This window comes from Thunnus thynnus, chromosome 12 (genome assembly GCF_963924715.1).
Source record: "Thunnus thynnus chromosome 12, fThuThy2.1, whole genome shotgun sequence".
Taxonomy (NCBI): domain Eukaryota; kingdom Metazoa; phylum Chordata; class Actinopteri; order Scombriformes; family Scombridae; genus Thunnus; species Thunnus thynnus.
In genome coordinates, this window is record NC_089528.1 from 12,022,142 (window position 1) to 12,040,454 (window position 18,313).

The following is an 18,313-nucleotide window of genomic DNA, read 5'->3' on the forward strand; positions in this document are numbered from 1 at the left end:
GAAGTAACAACATTTCTTAGATAAGAGTTAATAATGTTTTTCAGATAGTTTTTGGTATGATTTTTGAAAACCCAAAAATGATTGCTTATGATTGGCAATTTAGTTTTATGGATACTCTCTTTAGGTAACAATTAGTGAATTTAATTAATCATTGCCCTCATTTGGTTTGGTAGGCGTACACATTCAAACAAAGGCAAAAAAAATGTGGTTAAAACATCTTTCAGAGTTCACACATTAGTTCATAAATAGATCACATCAATATGATTTTATAATTAATAATGATATCAGTGACTAATCCTAAAAGACACTTCTTTCACCTTACAAGTGATACATTCTTTAATAAGCAGGCAAATGTTATTTGACTTGACGTGTCATACAGAGAGCCACACCCATGTAATTTCACCTGCTAGGACAACTCTGTTAGTGTTTTTGTATCCTGCCAAAGTATTTATTGATCTGTGATCACAAAATTTCTTTGTGTACTTTGAGTCTGAAAGACATTTTGAAAATCTCCCGCACTTGGATACAGGTGTTACCTTTTTAAGTCAAGTCAGTAAGTTCAGTAACTGTTAGGCCACATGAAAACTGAGGTGAAGACCTGGACCATGACTAAAGACTTGAAACTGGCCATCGTCATGCTAATCCTGAATAGAGGAGAGGGACAGACAACACTGAACGAGCCCTTGACCGTTGTCAAGCAAAGGAAGGAGAGCAGTCAGGTCGAGTTTCAAACTCATCTGACACCAAATCAGAAGAATTATAACTGCAATCTTTAATTTCAGTCAAGAAAACAATACTCTTGTAAAACAAAAATAGCAAAGATGAGAAGTCAAAGCTGATTTATGATTTGCTCTGGTAGACTTTTTTTAATTGACTTTTGAAATGAAAAAGACAGTTAGGTTTCAAATCTGTAACTTGTCCATTGAGATATTTTCTTACAATTTCTCAGTAAGATGTAAAATATAATGTAATCTGCTCAGGAAACCAACCACTGCCTCGTCATGTGTAATGGTCACATCAGTTCTTATTTTACGGAGAAATGCTTTCGATTACTTTGACACCAGGTGATTTACGGTAACACTGGGTGCAGTGGTTTATGGTGTGACAGACCTGTTGAACTTGTTCTGACCTGCCAGATCAGCTGGGACAGAATGAAAGGATCATGATGTTACTGCAGAAGTACTTTACAGCACTTTAAAACGTATTAAGGTCTGCTGGAAATCTTGACATCAAGGCTTGTATTTATCTGGTGTCTCAAAGTGGCAAACTGGTTTTAAATGGCCCAAACATTTCTTACTGATGTTTGAAAGCATTTTATCACCTCTCTTAACTTAGGAAAGCACCAGAATTTAGTAGAAATTCAGAGCTATTTCAACATGTTAGAAGTCCCCAGCAAATGGAAAATTATGATAAAGTTTGAGTTGTGGGCATAAAATATTTTTAAACTGAAAGCAATGAATAGGAAAGTCCCTCAAAGTTACTGTTTGAAAAAAAGAATCACCTAAATAAGCAAAAATTAGCTGAGGTACCTTCACATCTGATTTAAAGCTCTACCACATCTGATTTAAAGCTCTACCGCAGCATTTATATACAGACTTATTTAGTATGAATTGTCTACAGTGTGTTATACTGTGGCATTATTTATTAGTGGATGTGTATTGTATTGATGTATATCTTAATTTTTATAATATATGTCAATTTTGTATTTTAGCATGTGTGTTTGAACATGTGGCTAGGGTCAACAGATGAAAATTAGCCCTCTGAGCTAACTATAACTCATTTACAGTTATTTTTGTTTTGTTTTGTCAAAGAGTTGTGTTCCTGTAAAACAAACAAATAAAAATATGAAAAAGCTGTATACATGCTTCAAATGACATCTTTATTTCTTAAAGATTAGACAAAGTTAAGGGCAGAATATGAGTACTGTTTTTAAGATTTGACCTTGTATATATGCATATACAAAATAAACTTCTTTGTGTTCTTAATAGAGTAATAGACTTTTACTGTACTGTTATCAAACTGGACTTTACATTTCACATCCCTCATTTTTTCCCTGCACTGGTCACTTTTATATATTTCATCAAACTGGACTTTAGATTGTACATTGCATTCAACCTCCACTGTTATATAATTACATTTTTATTGCACATAACACATTTAATTTTTTGCACTTGTCACCATTTCTTCATCTGTAGTTGAGTCCATATTTCCCTCATACAGTCAATATTTCATTTCAAGTTTTATATCCCATTTTAAAACTTTTAAAACTATTATTGCCTCATTCTGTAAATAGTTTTTTTTAATTTTAAATTGTTCATTTAATGTTAGTACTACTTTGCTTATTCTATTTCATTATTATTATTACCTTAGTCTTGTTATATTTGTATTCTTCTATGTTGGACACATTATTTGTATGCTGCATACTTGGCCTTCTGCTCTGCTAAACCGGAGCAGCCTTTCTAAACCGTCTGAGGGCAGCACAGACCCCTGACTCTTAAAAAAATGACTAAAAACCTCTCTGTTCAGGAAGGCTTATTCATCTTAACTCTTATATTATTATCTTCTTTATGTTGTGTGTTTTATGTTATTAATACTGTAGCACTCTGAGTTGAATGAAAAGTGCAGTACAAAAGAATTCAGTTCATTTCAATGGGTTTTATTGGCATAAAGGTTTTGAGAACAATGTTGCCAAATCATCAAAATACAATATATCAAAATGTTTGGACAATACAAAGTAACAATAACATGAACATTAACAAAACATTAAGACTGATAGCCTACATATTAATTATATTAAGATTGATATATTGATAAATACATATTGGTAAGCAAGATATACCCTGTCTCCTAGGAGTATTTTTAATTTTGAGAGGTCATTAAGCTCTGAAATCTGAAATTACAGAGTTGAACCTGTTAAAGTAAATGTTCCTTATTTCACTGAATGTTTTACATTGTAGGATAATGTACAATGAGTGAATGAATTTTACATTGTATTATTTATTTATTATTAATAAACAGATTCTTTTCTTTTTTATGTAAGCAATAAAGTGTCCAATTTCTGTTCAGTGGTGTGTCCTTGTCTCCTTCCCTCACCTCACCTCCTCCAGATTACCTTCCCAGTGGAAGTGAGGGAGGAGAGGGGACGAGCGGGGGGGAGAAGACAAACGGAACGCGGCCGCAGTCGAGGCTCTCTGTAGCTCTCTCTTACCTCCTGTTTCTCGTTTTCCCATTAATACTCTGCCTCCGTTATTCGTTATTTTCTTGAATAGCGACATTTTGTGAAATATTTATTAAAATATCGTTAATAACAAGGCAAAAAAACATGAGTGTCGAGGCGTACGGGCCGAGTTCGCAGACTCTAACGTTCCTGGACACCGAGGAAGCCGAGCTGCTGGGAGCGGACACCCAGGGCTCCGAGTACGACTTCACCGACTTCACCCTGCCGAGCCAGACCCAGACCCAGGGCCAAACCCAGAGTCAGCTGGACAGCCAGGTTCATGAGTCAAAAATATCAACTGTGTTGACAAAATGTGAATTAGCCAACGGTAGCTGGTTAGCATGATGACGCCTTCCATCCGTTGCCATGCTTTTATCCCGCTAATTGGCTAGCATGCTAGCTAGCGAGCTAGCAGAGTTAGCATGCCGAGAATAGCTACCATGTCAAGATTTAGGACTTTATTGCCGTACAAATAAGAGTAGCAGGGATTTGTCAGCGTGCCAGTGCGGTCATGAATGCCCATATTTATACTTACTGGGACTGAAATGTACTAAATACTTACAGTATCCATTACTAATAGCAACAATCACAAAGGTCAGTTAAATACAATCAGCGCTAGCTGTTAGATACATGTACACAGGCTTTGATGTTGCTGTCAGCAACATTGATATGACAGCCAGACTGTCGGACTCCAAGTGAAATATATGACCATGTAAGGCTTTATTTGTAATCCTGAGACAGAACGCTTTCACTCTCTATGGGGTTGACATAAACTTTCAGTTCATTTTCATGATTTTGCACATCTGTCTCCTCAGGTTAATGGTCCTGACGGGGTATTGCAGAATGGAGACGACCCTGTGGTTAAAGCCAGTCAGTTGTTGGCGGAGTTGAACTTTGAGGAGGATGAGGAGGACACCTACTATACTAAGGATCTTCCTGTGCATGCCTGCAGGTAAATGACAAGACTGATGTGACTGGTGCTGTGGCTGTCAACAGAGTGGGAAACTTATTATATAAATAGTCACTTATTAAATCACGTAATTTAATTCAGGGAATATTTACGCTTCTAATGCCATACCACATATCCACACAGACTTTATATTTGGTTTATATTAGATTCATCTTGTCCACTTCACTTCACTTCACTGGTTAAAATGGGATAAAATTGCATGTTCAAACCAGTATCTAAGGTGGTCTCTGTGTCCTTTGGGACTCATTCTCAAATGCTGTCCTTGATGTGCAACACACACAACCCTCCCTATTTTGCAGATGGCACATAATCTTCAGCAGTGCTGTTCTGCTCAAATCACAGTTCATGTACTGCCTAACTCTAAATTAGCTGTTAGTAGTTTGGCTGTGCCATAAAAAGTCCAGTTGGGGATGTCTGGCACGTCAGATACTCCATTTCTCAGCTAGATAAGATAAATACTCAGTGTGAGATAATTTGCTGTGAAAACAAAGTTTGTTGGACAGAATGAGAGCCTCAATTTTGTTTATAATGTTCCACCCTCTTCCTTCCAATGTTTTCATATTTGGAAAACAAATAATCAGGCGGGAACTTTGATACACATCAGCAATTTACAATCCAGACATTGTGATTTAGGCAATTTAGGCATGCAGCTAGTTCACTACTATCTGACAGGCTATGTGACAACTCAGTAAGTGTGTATTTTAGTGAACCAAGTGGCATGTTTATTAAAATTTAGAGGCAATCTGGGTACATTATTTCCTTAGGGAACAAAAGGAAGATTTTCTCAAAAATTGTCAAATTCTTTGTAAAACACTGACAGTTTTTCGAATTGTTTACATTAATATGCATATTCAGTTTCTTAAATTATATTCCAGCAAGTGTAAGTCACTCTGGTTTGTTAAATCCTGAAAATGGGAAATGAAAAATCTGGGAAATGAAGAGTTGCAGCTGTAGTCAGCTATAATGATACTATAAACTGAACTGCTGCACTACTTTAGTTGCACAGATTTGTGGCACCAAAGATTGTGTAGCATAATCTGAAATAAATCCATTTTTAATCAAGCTGGTGACAATTTATCACACATTATTTGTTTATTTTTCTTGTTTTGATCTCTGAAGCATGATATTTTAAACAGGTTCAATTATGACTCTTGTTTATTTTAGTTACTGTGGGATTCATGATCCAGCCTGTGTGGTCTACTGCAACACCAGCAAGAAGTGGTTTTGCAACGGCCGTGGAAACACATCTGGCAGGTAAGATATAGTGACTTCTCCGTTTTTTTATTGACCCTACCTGGTGGTGCACTTAGCTACGTTAACTGGGGAAGAATCATTTTACAGATACCATATCCTTATAGCAGGAGTACAGTGCACTGTTACTGTAATAATGAGTTTCTGCTGTGTTCAGAAGCCTTGGTTATAAATGTGTAGTTATTGTTTGGATATGTTGTTAAAAATATAATTTAATATACTTATGTTTACTGACTTTAAAGAGCCTCCTAGACTAATATAAAGCTACTTAAATCCAAAGTTATGTCTTTGAAATCGTAATTTTAAGTAGCCACATGTTTCTTTAATAGGTAAAACATTACCAAGATATTCTTCTTTTCCCAAATCAGAGAAATGTCATCTATATTCACAAGGTTTCCTCTTCTGTCTGATGGAGTTAATACAGTAGCTGAACTTTCAGGCATCGTTAGAAGGAATCAATCATGTACAGGTTATGCGTGACTGTAGCTGAATAGCTCAAGGCAATAAACACACAATAACACAGTTGACAATGATGTGAACCCATTAACACCACTTAAACTTTTGTTGAACTTGTCTTGCTAGTTGCTATGTGATAGACCTTTGATGGGCCTCTGTATTTAAAACTGTTTTACTAAACACATATTTGACAAAATATCAAAAGCTATCAAAAATGCATTACGTTATATCAGTGTAGCCGATGACTAACATCTTTTGGTTTCTGGGGTCATCAGTTTTCATCGTAACTCCTCAGTGCATCTTAGAAATATTTTTTAATGAATTCTTCTTGCAGTGATGTTTGATTTTGATTGAGTCTGAATAAAATAAAATAAATCAAGACATGTTGATTGTAGGTGAATCAATAGTGTACAGTACATCCTCACTGAACACAGGTCTGTAGTCTTTTTCACTTTCTCCTCCTGGTGCATTCATTGTCATTCTCTTAACTTTTAGCCACATTGTAAACCATCTGGTAAGAGCAAAGTCCAAGGAGGTGACCCTGCATAAAGACGGCCCTCTGGGGGAAACTGTGCTGGAGTGCTACAACTGTGGCTGTCGCAACGTCTTCCTGCTGGGCTTCATCCCTGCAAAGGCCGACTCAGTAGTGGTGTTACTGTGCAGGTAAAGGTGCTTTTATGTAGCTGATCACCCTGATCTCCCTGTTGATGAGGGTAATCAAAATGAATATAGAATTTCCTAGCATTTGCCATTTTTGCTTTTGTCGCACCACAGGCAGCCATGCGCCAGCCAGAGCAGCTTGAAAGACATCAACTGGGACAGCTCGCAGTGGCAGCCTCTCATTCAGGACCGCTGCTTCCTGTCCTGGCTGGTCAAAATCCCGTCAGAGCAGGAGCAGCTCAGGGCCCGCCAGATCACTGCTCAGCAGATCAACAAGCTCGAGGAACTCTGGAAGGTACTTTCAGTGCAGCTGTCAGGTGTTTGCACACACCCATAACTATATGTAAATATTTTGAACCCACATAACTTGAATTTCAGCGAAGGCTTATCTATATTGTTCACCCGATGTATTCATACAGTTGGGTGTGATGCAAATAACTCTACTGCTGGTGTTTTCTGAGCCATTACTCTCCGTTCAGTATCAGTTTCAACGCCTAAGTTCCTATTTTTTTTGAGCATTTTGACAGAAAACACTCAACTCTCATATCACTCTATTTTGTTTTTATAGCTTCATCTTAATCTGTCACTCATTGTTCGTTTGTGTGTTTGTGTTTCTGCTTGGCAGGAAAATCCTACAGCAACCTTGGAGGACCTGGAGAAGCCTGGTGTGGATGAGGAGCCCCAACACGTCCTGCTCCGCTATGAGGATGCCTACCAATACCAGAACATCTTTGGTCCTCTGGTGAAGCTGGAGGCTGACTATGATAAGAAACTCAAAGAGTCCCAGGTCCTTCATTTAAATAATGCCTCATGTTTATTATTTTTACTTGATAAAAAAGTTAAATCATTATTAGTTATCAAAATAGCGATCAATTCTTTTCATGTGGATTAAAATAATGAACAAATCCTTTAAGCTCTAGTTGGGTGTTTTTTATCACACTGCATGTAAAGGGAAGCTGTTACAGTCATGCATGTTGTATTTTAATTATGTAATAAAATTATTTTAAAGTTTTTTTTTATTGTCCATAGTAATTTTGACAACAGGAAATTTCTGTTGACCTTTAAGTGTTAAACATATTTTTATTGTTGCTTCTTAACAGACTCAAGACAACATTACGGTCAGATGGGACTTGGGTCTGAACAAAAAGAGGATTGCTTATTTCACCCTCCCCAAGACAGATTCAGGTATTTATTTGTGGTTCCACTTCAAGTTATTCTTACTTTGCATTCTTCTTGGTGTAAAAAACAAATATTCCAATTTCATGTTCTTTACATTTATTTTGATATTAATTATTCTGAAACTGTTGCTTTGGTATCTTTACACCATGCACTGTTGTATATTTACACAAAGTTATTTTCTTTTGTGTCTGTCTTATGTGCTGTCCTTCAGATATGCGACTGATGCAGGGAGATGAAATTTGCCTGAGGTACAAAGGAGACCTGGCTCCTCCATGGAAAGGCATTGGACATGTCATCAAAGTCCCTGATAGTATCCTTATAACAGTTAAAATACAGATAATATCTAACATGAAACCAAATACCCGTAATGTATATGGGTATTAAAAAAAGTTTGTCACTGGCATGCTGGCCTCTAAATTTGTCGTTTTCTCATGTGCTGTCAGTAAAATATGGATCTTTAACAACATCTAGTGGCAGACGTGTGAAACTACAATAACATCTGCAGACTTGTGTCCTCATCCTAAGTCCCCACTGGTTTTTAAAGCAAGTTCTATATTTAGATTTGGCTTCTACAGCTTACCATCTTTTAGTTAACTGGTAACAGTACTCCAGTAATAAGACACGTGGCTATATATCAGAACTATTGTTAGTGTGTTAACCCACCGTTTATAAATGTTATTCTGAAAAATATCAATAACTCCACCATGAAATACAAAGTAACTGAGATGAGGTGGTGCTACACTGAGCTAGCAGTATAAACGTACATTTGCCTGCCTGATGTTCAAAGATTAATCTGTGTACTTGATTCCTATATAAATTGACAAATGGCTAGTACATTATCTTATGCAGCTAATGTTGGCTTCTTAGGCGCTACATAAGTTGTCTAATAAATTTAATGTCAGCCCTGCGTCTGTGTGGGAAAAGTTTTCAGATTCCAACACTCTCTCCACCTTACAAACGCTGCACAAATGAAGCAAAACCAAATGCAGAGGCTCTTATCTGTTTCTAAAGCTTGAAATGTCAGCAGCCATTTAGGTAACAGATGAGTAACGCTATTGATTGCAATAAAATGTTTCTGACAGCACCTTTTAAATATTTGACTTAAAGGTATGGTTAAATGAAGCAGACTAGAGACTAGGCACATTGTCATAGCAGAATAATTTGTTAGAATAACTACAGTTATATGGTCAAATGTTTTGCCTCTTCCTTCACTCACTGTACCAGACTATGGTGATGAGATCGCCATAGAGCTGAGGAGCAGTGCCGGGGCTCCAGTGGAGATCCCGCACAACTTTCAGGTCGACTTTGTGTGGAAGTCCACTTCCTTTGACAGGTAATCAAAACAGCCACACACTTGTTCTTGTCTCTTGCTTTGATATCTGCCCATTAATTATGAAAAAAACAATCTTTGGCTTTGTACTTTATGTATCTGTTACATAAATGTAATCTTTTTTCATGTCTAAGGGTTAGTTAATGATTTAGTGTAAGCGGGAGCTGAAGTATACTTGAACTGCAAAGTATTCCATTCCACATATTCAGCCAACTTTGAAGAAGTTTTGGTGTTTCACTAAATTGTATGAATGTGTTACTTTAACCTACTGAAACATGAGTCAGATTTAGTGCAGAACATTATCTCAATATTTCTGTCTTCTTCATCCAGGATGCAGAGTGCTCTGAAGACATTTGCTGTGGATGAGACGTCAGTGTCTGGTTACATCTACCACAAACTGCTGGGACATGAGGTAGAGGACGTGGTCATCAAGTGTCAGCTGCCCAAACGCTTCACTGCCCAGGGACTACCTGACCTCAACCACTCCCAGGTAAGTTAGAGAGAAGACAACTCAAACGATGTTATTTATAGACTTTGGTAATACATTATCAGAGAAGTTATACCCTTCATTACAACAACACACACAACATGACAGAGATGACACACAGTGTAAAGATTGAGTTCACTTAAATCACACAAAATCACACATCTTGGGGTAAATCTAAGGGATGTGAACTTATGCTTGTATAGTGACTGCATGAGGCTTCCTAGGACTAGGCCTCCCAGGGTTCACATGGATGGGCTTTGTAATTGTAATTTGTAATGCAGGTGTATGCTGTAAAGACGGTGCTGCAGCGTCCCCTCAGTCTGATCCAGGGTCCTCCTGGCACAGGGAAGACAGTGACTTCTGCCACTATCGTGTATCACCTGGCTAGACAGGGCAACGGGTAAGACACATACAAATATTTTGACTTTTTTGTCAATGTGTGTTTACTTTGTATGTACAGGCTGGGACAATATTTGTGCAACTAAGTTATGATATTTAATTATTGGTATTTAGTTTGAATGTGAGTATTTATTCAATATTAAATGGAACATCTGGCTTTTAGGATATAATTGTAAGTTGTAAGTTTTTCATTGAAAGGTAATTAATTACAACTAACATATTTAAACATGTCTTGATCAACTGATTTTGTTGTTGAAGAATGAATTGGCTACATGTTATTTTGCCTAAGACAGTACTGTAACTTGTGTCCCTCCAGGCCGGTGCTGGTGTGTGCTCCCAGTAACATTGCCGTTGACCAGCTGACAGAGAAGATCCACCAGACTGGACTTAAAGTGGTGAGGCTGTGTGCCAAGAGCAGGGAGGCCATCGACTCTCCTGTGTCCTTCCTGGCTCTGCATAACCAGACCCGCAACATGGACAGGTAACACAAGACCAGCTATTATCAAAAGTAGTTCTTTAAAAGGACAACTTACTTTTGCAGGACATTTTTATGTGTGTGGTGAACTTGTGTTCACTTCTTAAATCAGATGCGTGTTAAAAAACTACAAGGTGCTAGGTTGTCCCAGCACTGATTTATAACTTAAAATTATAAAATAATGTTACTGAGCAGCATTGGCTGGAGTTAACATCATGTAGCAACAAAGGGAAATCCAGGAAGTACAAATATAGTCACTGGTGGAATAAAATGAATCCAGACCCCCCTTAGTAATACAATCTGTTACTGATGAATATTTGCACAACACTGATCTCCAACTGTGTTGAAATGATTTCTGCCCACAGTATGCCAGAACTTCAGAAGCTCCAACAGCTGAAGGACGAGACTGGAGAGCTGTCCTCCTCAGACGAGAAGCGCTACAGGGCTCTGAGACGCACTGCTGAGAGGGAGCTGCTTATGGTATGAAGACTAGTGTCACTGAACCCACAAGTGCTGATAAATGTTTTATTTATTTGTTTCTGACAGTTCTAGTCACAAAGTTGTACATCAACTAAGATATAAAGGTCATTAAACATCTAATGATTTGTTATTCTAAACCATTCAGGCCCACTGAAACTGTGTTATGAAAATGCTTTTATCTATTTTATTTTTTCCCTCTTTTCCAGAATGCAGATGTGATCTGCTGCACTTGTGTCGGGGCAGGGGATCCTCGTCTGGCCAAGATGCAGTTTAGATCAATCCTGATTGATGAGAGCACCCAGGCCACTGAACCCGAGTGCATGGTGCCTGTCGTCCTGGGGGCCAAGCAGGTAAGGGCACAGGGATATTTCTGAAGCCAAGTAAATTGATATAGAAATATTAACAAATTAGTGCATTAATATTAACAACCTTATTAGCACTACTGGTTATTTTTAATGTATTATGGAGATTTTGGTGAGAATTAAAGCAGCTCAGTTCCTTCTTGTTTGAGTTATGTCTTTATGTATCTAAGGAAGCAACTTTTGTCTTTGACGGGGTTAATATCACATTTATGTTCATCCACTTAAGTCTATTATTCCATTAATTATAAGCTTTATCATGATGGAAAAAGTGCTGTTATACCCCAATTTTTTTTGTCTTGATCATTTGTCCTCTTAACCTTTTAAATGATGTATTTTCTTTGTAGCTGATCCTGGTGGGTGACCACTGCCAGCTGGGCCCTGTGGTGATGTGTAAGAAGGCAGCTAAAGCAGGTCTTTCCCAGTCTCTGTTTGAGCGTCTGGTAGTTTTGGGGATCCGGCCAATTCGTTTGCAGGTCCAGTACCGCATGCACCCGGCCCTCAGCGCCTTCCCCTCCAACATCTTCTATGAGGGCTCTCTGCAGAACGGAGTCACTGCCGGTGAGACAAAAAGAAACTTTGTTTGAAATCTAATTTTGTGATGTTCAATTATGGCTTTCCCGTTTTGAAACTGCCCTCTACATTCCTGCAACTTAATAACATGATGCCGCTGCCTTACTTTTCCTTGACTGCTTTCCCCACACAGTTGACAATTTAAAAAAGGACTTTACTGTCCAGTGATCCTGTCAGATCTTGTAAACCGTTATAAATCCATTTTGAAAATTTGGGAAGAACACATGAGACCAAGTTACCTCACATCTCCTGCATGCAGCTCTCTTTCTGTTTTACAGTTTCTTGTTTGTATCACCTTAGTGGTATTTAAAGCACTGTTTGTTGTTGTAGGTTTGGTTTATCTGTATTTCAACCTCTTTTTAAAAATGTATCTGTAATAATTCTTGAAGCAGTCATAATGCACATAGTTGCACAAACAGACAGGTGACAAATTAAAAGAAAAACCGGTACAGGCCTGAATGTTTGACCCCTACAGTGAGGGGATCTGGTGGCTCTGTTATGCTTTGGGGGGCATTTTGCTGGCATGGTTTGGGTCCACTTGTCCCCTTAGAGGGAAGAGTCACTGCAAATCAATACAAAGTTGTTCTGAGTCATCACTTTTATCCTGTGATGAAACATTTCTATCCTGATGGGAGTGGTCTCTTCCAGGATGTCAATGCCCCCATCCACAGGGCATGAGGGGTCACTGAATGGTTTGATGAGTATGAAAATGATGTGAATCATATGCTGTGGCCTTCACAGTCACCACACCTCAACCCAGTTGAACACCTTTGGGAGATTTTGGACCTACGTGTTAGACAGTGCAGTTAAATGAATGGTGTTCATCCCTCCAGGAGAGTTCATAGACTGTAGAATCAATGACAAGGCACATTGAAGCTGTTCTGGTGGCAAGTGGTGACCCAACACCTTACTAAGACACTTCATGTTGGTTTTTCCTTTAATTTGTCACCAGTCTGTAATAGGTAGATAAATGCACATAAAGCCTGTAGCTGATCCAGGCTTATTCCACTTAAGTTGGTCTACTTTTCTATTCATCACCAGTCCTGAGTTATGTTTGTTTTGTCTCTCTGCAGGGGACCGTGTGAAGAAAGGCTTTGACTTCCAGTGGCCGCAGCCTGACAAGCCGATGTTCTTTTATGTCACCCAAGGCCAAGAGGAAATCGCCAGCTCTGGAACATCATATCTCAACAGGTTTCAACTTGCTTTATCATTATGTTGACGTAATATTTATGTTTATCCCTCCATTTCATATTAAGCCATATGCCTGAATGTGGCACTTTGCAGTGACATCACATCAATGTGTGTACTGTCAGTCAAACATAATTAAGTTCTGTAACATGTTAACATAAATAATTGTTCTCTGTCTCATGTCATCCTTCTTGTTTATGCAGAACTGAGGCAGCCAATGTGGAGAAAATAACCACCAGGTTGCTGAAGGCCGGAGCAAAACCCGATCAGATCGGCATCATCACCCCTTATGAGGGACAAAGGTCTTACCTGGTCCAGTACATGCAGTTCAGCGGCTCCCTCCATACCAAACTGTACCAGGTATAGTGACTAATATTTTTTCATTTTAAATGTGCAAATTGTGCACTTAAACAGATCATCATCATTCTTTCATTTCCTGAAATCCATTGAGATGTTAGGTATAGGTATTTTTTTTTTTTTAATTTGTGATGAAAGTACAACCAAAATATTTCTCACAATCAATAAATATATTATCCTAAATGCTGAGTCATCCACAAATTTCTCTTCACTGTTTGTGCAGGAGGTGGAGATCGCCAGTGTGGATGCTTTCCAAGGTAGAGAGAAAGACTTCATCATCTTGTCCTGTGTGAGGGCCAATGAGCACCAGGGCATCGGCTTCCTCAATGATCCACGTCGTCTCAATGTGGCACTCACAAGGGCCAGGTACAACAACACCTTTAATCCTCTGTGGGATTTTTGTCCCTAACATTAGCTTGGTACCATCACTATGGTGACTACTTATAACTTTCAATCATTAAGTCATTGATAATAATTATAATCTTCTTCTATCATGTAGGTATGGTGTGATCATTGTGGGAAACCCCAAGGCCCTGTCCAAGCAGCCCCTGTGGAACCACCTGTTGAACTACTACAAGGAACAGAAGGTCCTGGTCGAAGGCCCCCTGAACAACCTGAGGGAGAGCCTCATGCAATTCAGCAAGCCTCGCAAGCTGGTCAACACCATAAACCCTGTGAGTTTAGTATGTGTGTGTGTGTGTGTGTGTATTTTATACACAGCATACAGATTGCTCAAATCAGCGTGTCTTTACTGGGTTCCGATTATTTTTTTGGGACATGGGAAGGACTTGGGATGCAATTCCAAATGTACTCATGCACCTAGGATGAGGAGTTTACCTAAAACAGGCCTCAATGAATCTGAAGAATAATGACGTCTTGTAAATTAGCGTTACTTGTTTTGTGCTTTTACAGGGGGGTCGATTCATGAGCACAGCCATGTATGATGCCAGGGAGGCCCTCATTCCTGGATCTGTTTACGATCGCAGCAGCAACGGTGAGCGGTTCTTCATACAACACACAAACCTCCCTTAATGTTACACAATTTTTTACTAATAAACCCCCTGAAGGTATTGAATATATTGACTTTGCTAGTTTATTGCAGACAGGTTTTATGTGTTTTCTAAGTTCACCTGTGACAAGACGAGCTCCTCATACAGCCAAACAATTTAAAAGAGAGTATATTTTCTCTGCAGGGCGTACATCCAACATGTATTTCCAGACCCACGACCAGATTGGTATGATTGGCACAGGCCCTAGTCCCATGACTTCCATGAACATCCCTATCCCCTTCAACCTAGTGATGCCCCCTATACCTCCACCTGGGTACATGGGACAGGTCAACGGACCCACAGCAGGTGAGACAGACAGGAAGTTGTAAGAGCCCGGCTAAGAATATAGTTCTTAAAAGCTTACATATTCTTCAGTTAGAGCTGCGGTGAAACACTTTCTAAATTGTGTTACCGAACTCAATTTTTCTGCAGGTCGTGGTGGCGGTATGAAAGGCAAGGCAGGCAGCGGAGGAGGTGGTGGCACTAGAGGTGGCCGTCAAAGAAACCGCGGCAACATGGGGAACCACAGTGGAGGGAATGGAGGACAGCATGGAGGCCATATGAGTGGCAGCCAGGCCAGCCAGGACCTGGGCTCCCAGCCCTTCTCCCAGGGGCCTCTGACCCAGGGCTATATCAACATGAGCCAGCCGTCACAGATGAGCCAGCCTGGGCTCTCCCAGCCTGAACTCTCACAGGTTTGTTCATTGTGCTGTCTCATTGTGTAAACTGTTTGTGGTCTGTTTATTTATAACAGTTACTACCCAACGCCAGGGCTGCTTGCACATATATTCCAAATGTTTGTCCAGCTTTCCTTTTCAAGTACAAACTTCATCTTGTCTTAAAAGGCTTACTCATTTTACGACTGGAAAGGAATGAAGGAATATCTGTTGACTGGTCTCTTCCAATTTTTTGTTTGTCCCATTATAGGACAGTTACCTAGGAGATGAGTTCAAGTCCCAGATTGATGTGGCTTTGTCCCAGGACTCCACCTACCAGGGGGAGCGGGCCTACCAACACGGTGGTGTGACTGGACTGTCCCAGTACTAGACTGTAAGCAATTCCACAGTAGACTAAAGCAAAAATAACAACTGATGAAAAGTATCTTGTAATATTTTGAAAAGACTAATGAATATTTTCTCAAATAACAGTATATATTTGTTTCTTTGTCTTACAGGTTGCCTGAAAGGAGCTAGGCCTGTGTTAAGCTTAGTTCACTGGTATTTTAATCTGGGTAATAACAAAAAAGAACAAACATGGATACCCGTTTTCCACTGCTACAACCGAAGCACCACTGTGTGAAAGTAACAGGAGAGAGACCGTGAGAAACCAACCAATCACAAGAGTGAGAGCAAAAATGGGAGTAGAGCTGGACAGGAAGAGAGCAAGAGAGAAAGAGTGGGAGGCTGGTGGAGGAGCGAAGGCACTGCTGCTCACACGCGAAGACATGGCGAAGGAGAAAGCTGTCGTCGACGGAGCAGCGCAGTTGGAGAGGCGAGACCTTCGACAGGTCAAGGAGGGTGGAAGGTTCAAACGATTCTGGAGAGGGGAAGGGGGGAGGGGGGCAACTGTGTCATCTGGTCCCTAGTATGCCCCTGAACCCTCGGGGATCTCCAGGCAGTATGGTTGGAAATCTTGCTCCAAAAGCTGAGAAAGATGGAGAAGAGGTGTCTCACACATATGTCCTCCAAGCTAACTCAACAGGATGTCTTCTGTGACTTGGAGAGAGAGAGAGAGAGAGAAAACAAACAGGGGACACAACTCTTGAAGCAGTTGATATGGCAACTTTTTAAAACTCAAAGCTTGAATCGAGGCTCTGCGTTTGGTCACATCTAAGCATCTGGGAGAGGAGAGTGTGAACACACTGGCTATTCGAGTGAACTCAAAAGTGCTTGTGGTGTTGTGCCTCAAAGAGATCAAATGAAATTTGAGGATCACATAGGCACAGATCATTCACTTTTTTTCTCAGCTTTGAGTTGGAAAGTTTTCTTTAAAAAAAAAAAAAAAAAAAGGCTGTTTTCATTGAGGTTTTCAGTGATGTAAGCTAGTGTAGTGGGCTGTCTTTCTCAAGGTGGTCTGCAAAGAACAAGTGGTGGAATTAGCTCTTGAAAATATATTTTAAAAAAAAACAAAAAAAAAAAACAGTTTTGTCTCCAGACCTGAGGAGGTGTGCTCCAAGGATCTGCAGCTAGTGAGACAATTTTGTTTTTGCTCTTCTAAATATATCTTTTCAGTAGTTCAAAAGAGTGAAAGATAAGCATCATAACCTGCTTATAACAGAATGAAGCTGTCATTTTTTTTGCCTCATTCCTGATTCACTGTTGACCCTGAGGCCTGTAGAGCTAGCAGAGACGGATCATCATCAGCATAAAGAGCTAAATGCATCTAATAAGCCAAATCAAGAGGGCAGTACTCCCCAAAAAGTCACAAGTCAATAAGCATGTAAACAATGACATCATTTCTTTATGATGAGTTTTTCTGTCAGTTGAGTGTGAAGCACCTGATAAAACCACCCACTACAAAGAATGATGAAAACTTGAAGTGCTTTAGTACAATTTTTCCCATCTTTGAACCAAACTTGGTGATAGATTTCACCGTGTTGGACTGTGGTGAAAGATGCATTTTGGAAAGTCCACTGATTACCAGTTCAGAGGTTATATGGTGTATGTGCACTACATTTAGCACAAAAATATCAAATTATTTAGACACAATGTAATTTTTGTTTAGGCTGTAGATTCTAGAAAATGCCCTTTCACCTTTTCTTCCTCTAGTTTTTGTTCTTTGTTGTCATACAATCTTGAACTTATAGAAAAGAGTAAAACTGTCACAAGTAGTAGTGCGTCACATCAAAGACACAACAGTTAGTTAGTTTCGTAACTTTGGTAAACTTTGTGTTTCTGTACTGTGTGCATGTGTTGTTCTCATCTCACATTCTTTGGAAGGACACTTGTGAAGTTTCCACGCAGCTTGTTTTCATCAGTATTGGATCAGGAAGCAGAAGCTTTCCTTGTGATCCAAACTTTTGACTGAAATATCTAGTCATCATCAAAAAACAGTAGTGGTTGTCAAGAATGCAGCCACCTTCACGCTGACCCTAAAATACTTTAGATATTCCCCTAAAATGTTTGTTTCATCCATCAGTTTCACAGAGCACACCTGCTAAAAGTGCTCAGACTGCCAAAGTCAGAAAGAAGCCACAAGGATTTGAATGTTTATGTAAAACATGTCATAAATTCCATGTTCATCTTCCCACAATAATGAATTACTAGCTGTTATAGGTCATTTTACAGTCAACTCTAACTGTAATAACTGTGCAATAGTTGCATCTCCATCCTTCACAGGACATCAAACTGATATTTATATTCCCTTTCTGTATGAATTACAGTATCTGTAGATATTAGAGTTGTTGAACTTTAACATTGTTTATTTCTGTGCTGTTATTTTATGTAACATCCTGTCTGGATGTGGACACCATTACATGCTATCTGCACCTGATCACTGACATTTTTCAGGTCTAATTATTAAAAATGTCATATTTTAAGGAAACTTATCTTTTACCAACACATATAGTTTTTGCATGTCCTATGACTAGACGGTAACTTTTTGAGTTGGATGTTTTCCTCTATATTTGTTGCTGTGATCATCTTTATTTGGCTTTATCGCTGTTCAGAAGTGAAAATTCTGAAAATAAAGATGAAGAAGTTTTGTGTTGGCCACATGGCTGCTCCATTTTGTTTTTTCTGCCCACTAATTGAGGTTGACAGTTATGAAAATTATGCTCACAAATATTCTCCTGTTAATAATCCTGGAAAATTAAAGTTTGCTTCTTTTTGCTCCTCTAAGTGACTTCACTGTTTTATTTCTCTTGTGGGTGAAAATACTTTTT

The 18,313-nt window shown here is 39.1% G+C and overlaps 1 protein-coding gene across 1 annotated transcript; it reads left to right on the plus strand.

Annotated features, from left to right (window-relative positions):
• The first annotated feature begins 3,139 nt into the window (after positions 1-3,139).
• On the plus strand, positions 3,140-18,269 carry LOC137193998 (regulator of nonsense transcripts 1). The gene is made up of 24 exons (XM_067605501.1): positions 3,140-3,493; positions 4,033-4,169; positions 5,352-5,441; positions 6,390-6,557; positions 6,669-6,849; positions 7,180-7,341; positions 7,655-7,739; positions 7,945-8,043; positions 8,958-9,066; positions 9,394-9,553; positions 9,832-9,950; positions 10,266-10,430; positions 10,790-10,904; positions 11,111-11,254; positions 11,611-11,824; positions 12,910-13,027; positions 13,228-13,384; positions 13,605-13,747; positions 13,881-14,055; positions 14,294-14,375; positions 14,575-14,736; positions 14,863-15,125; positions 15,358-15,480; positions 15,605-18,269. Exons 1-23 carry the CDS (start codon positions 3,323-3,325, stop codon positions 15,475-15,477), a joined length of 3,339 nt encoding a protein of 1,112 aa, XP_067461602.1. The 5' UTR covers positions 3,140-3,322; the 3' UTR covers positions 15,478-15,480; positions 15,605-18,269.
• The last annotated feature ends 44 nt before the right edge of the window (positions 18,270-18,313 follow it).

Coding starts and splice junctions, on each gene's coding strand:
- LOC137193998 (XM_067605501.1), top strand. CDS start 3,323: ATGAGTGTCGAGGCGTACGGGCCGAGTTCGCAGACTCTAACGTTCCTG. Junction 10,431..10,789: donor CAGACCCGCAACATGGACAG/GTAACACAAGAC, acceptor TTCTGCCCACAG/TATGCCAGAACTTCAGAAGC. Junction 11,825..12,909: donor GCAGAACGGAGTCACTGCCG/GTGAGACAAAAA, acceptor GTCTCTCTGCAG/GGGACCGTGTGAAGAAAGGC.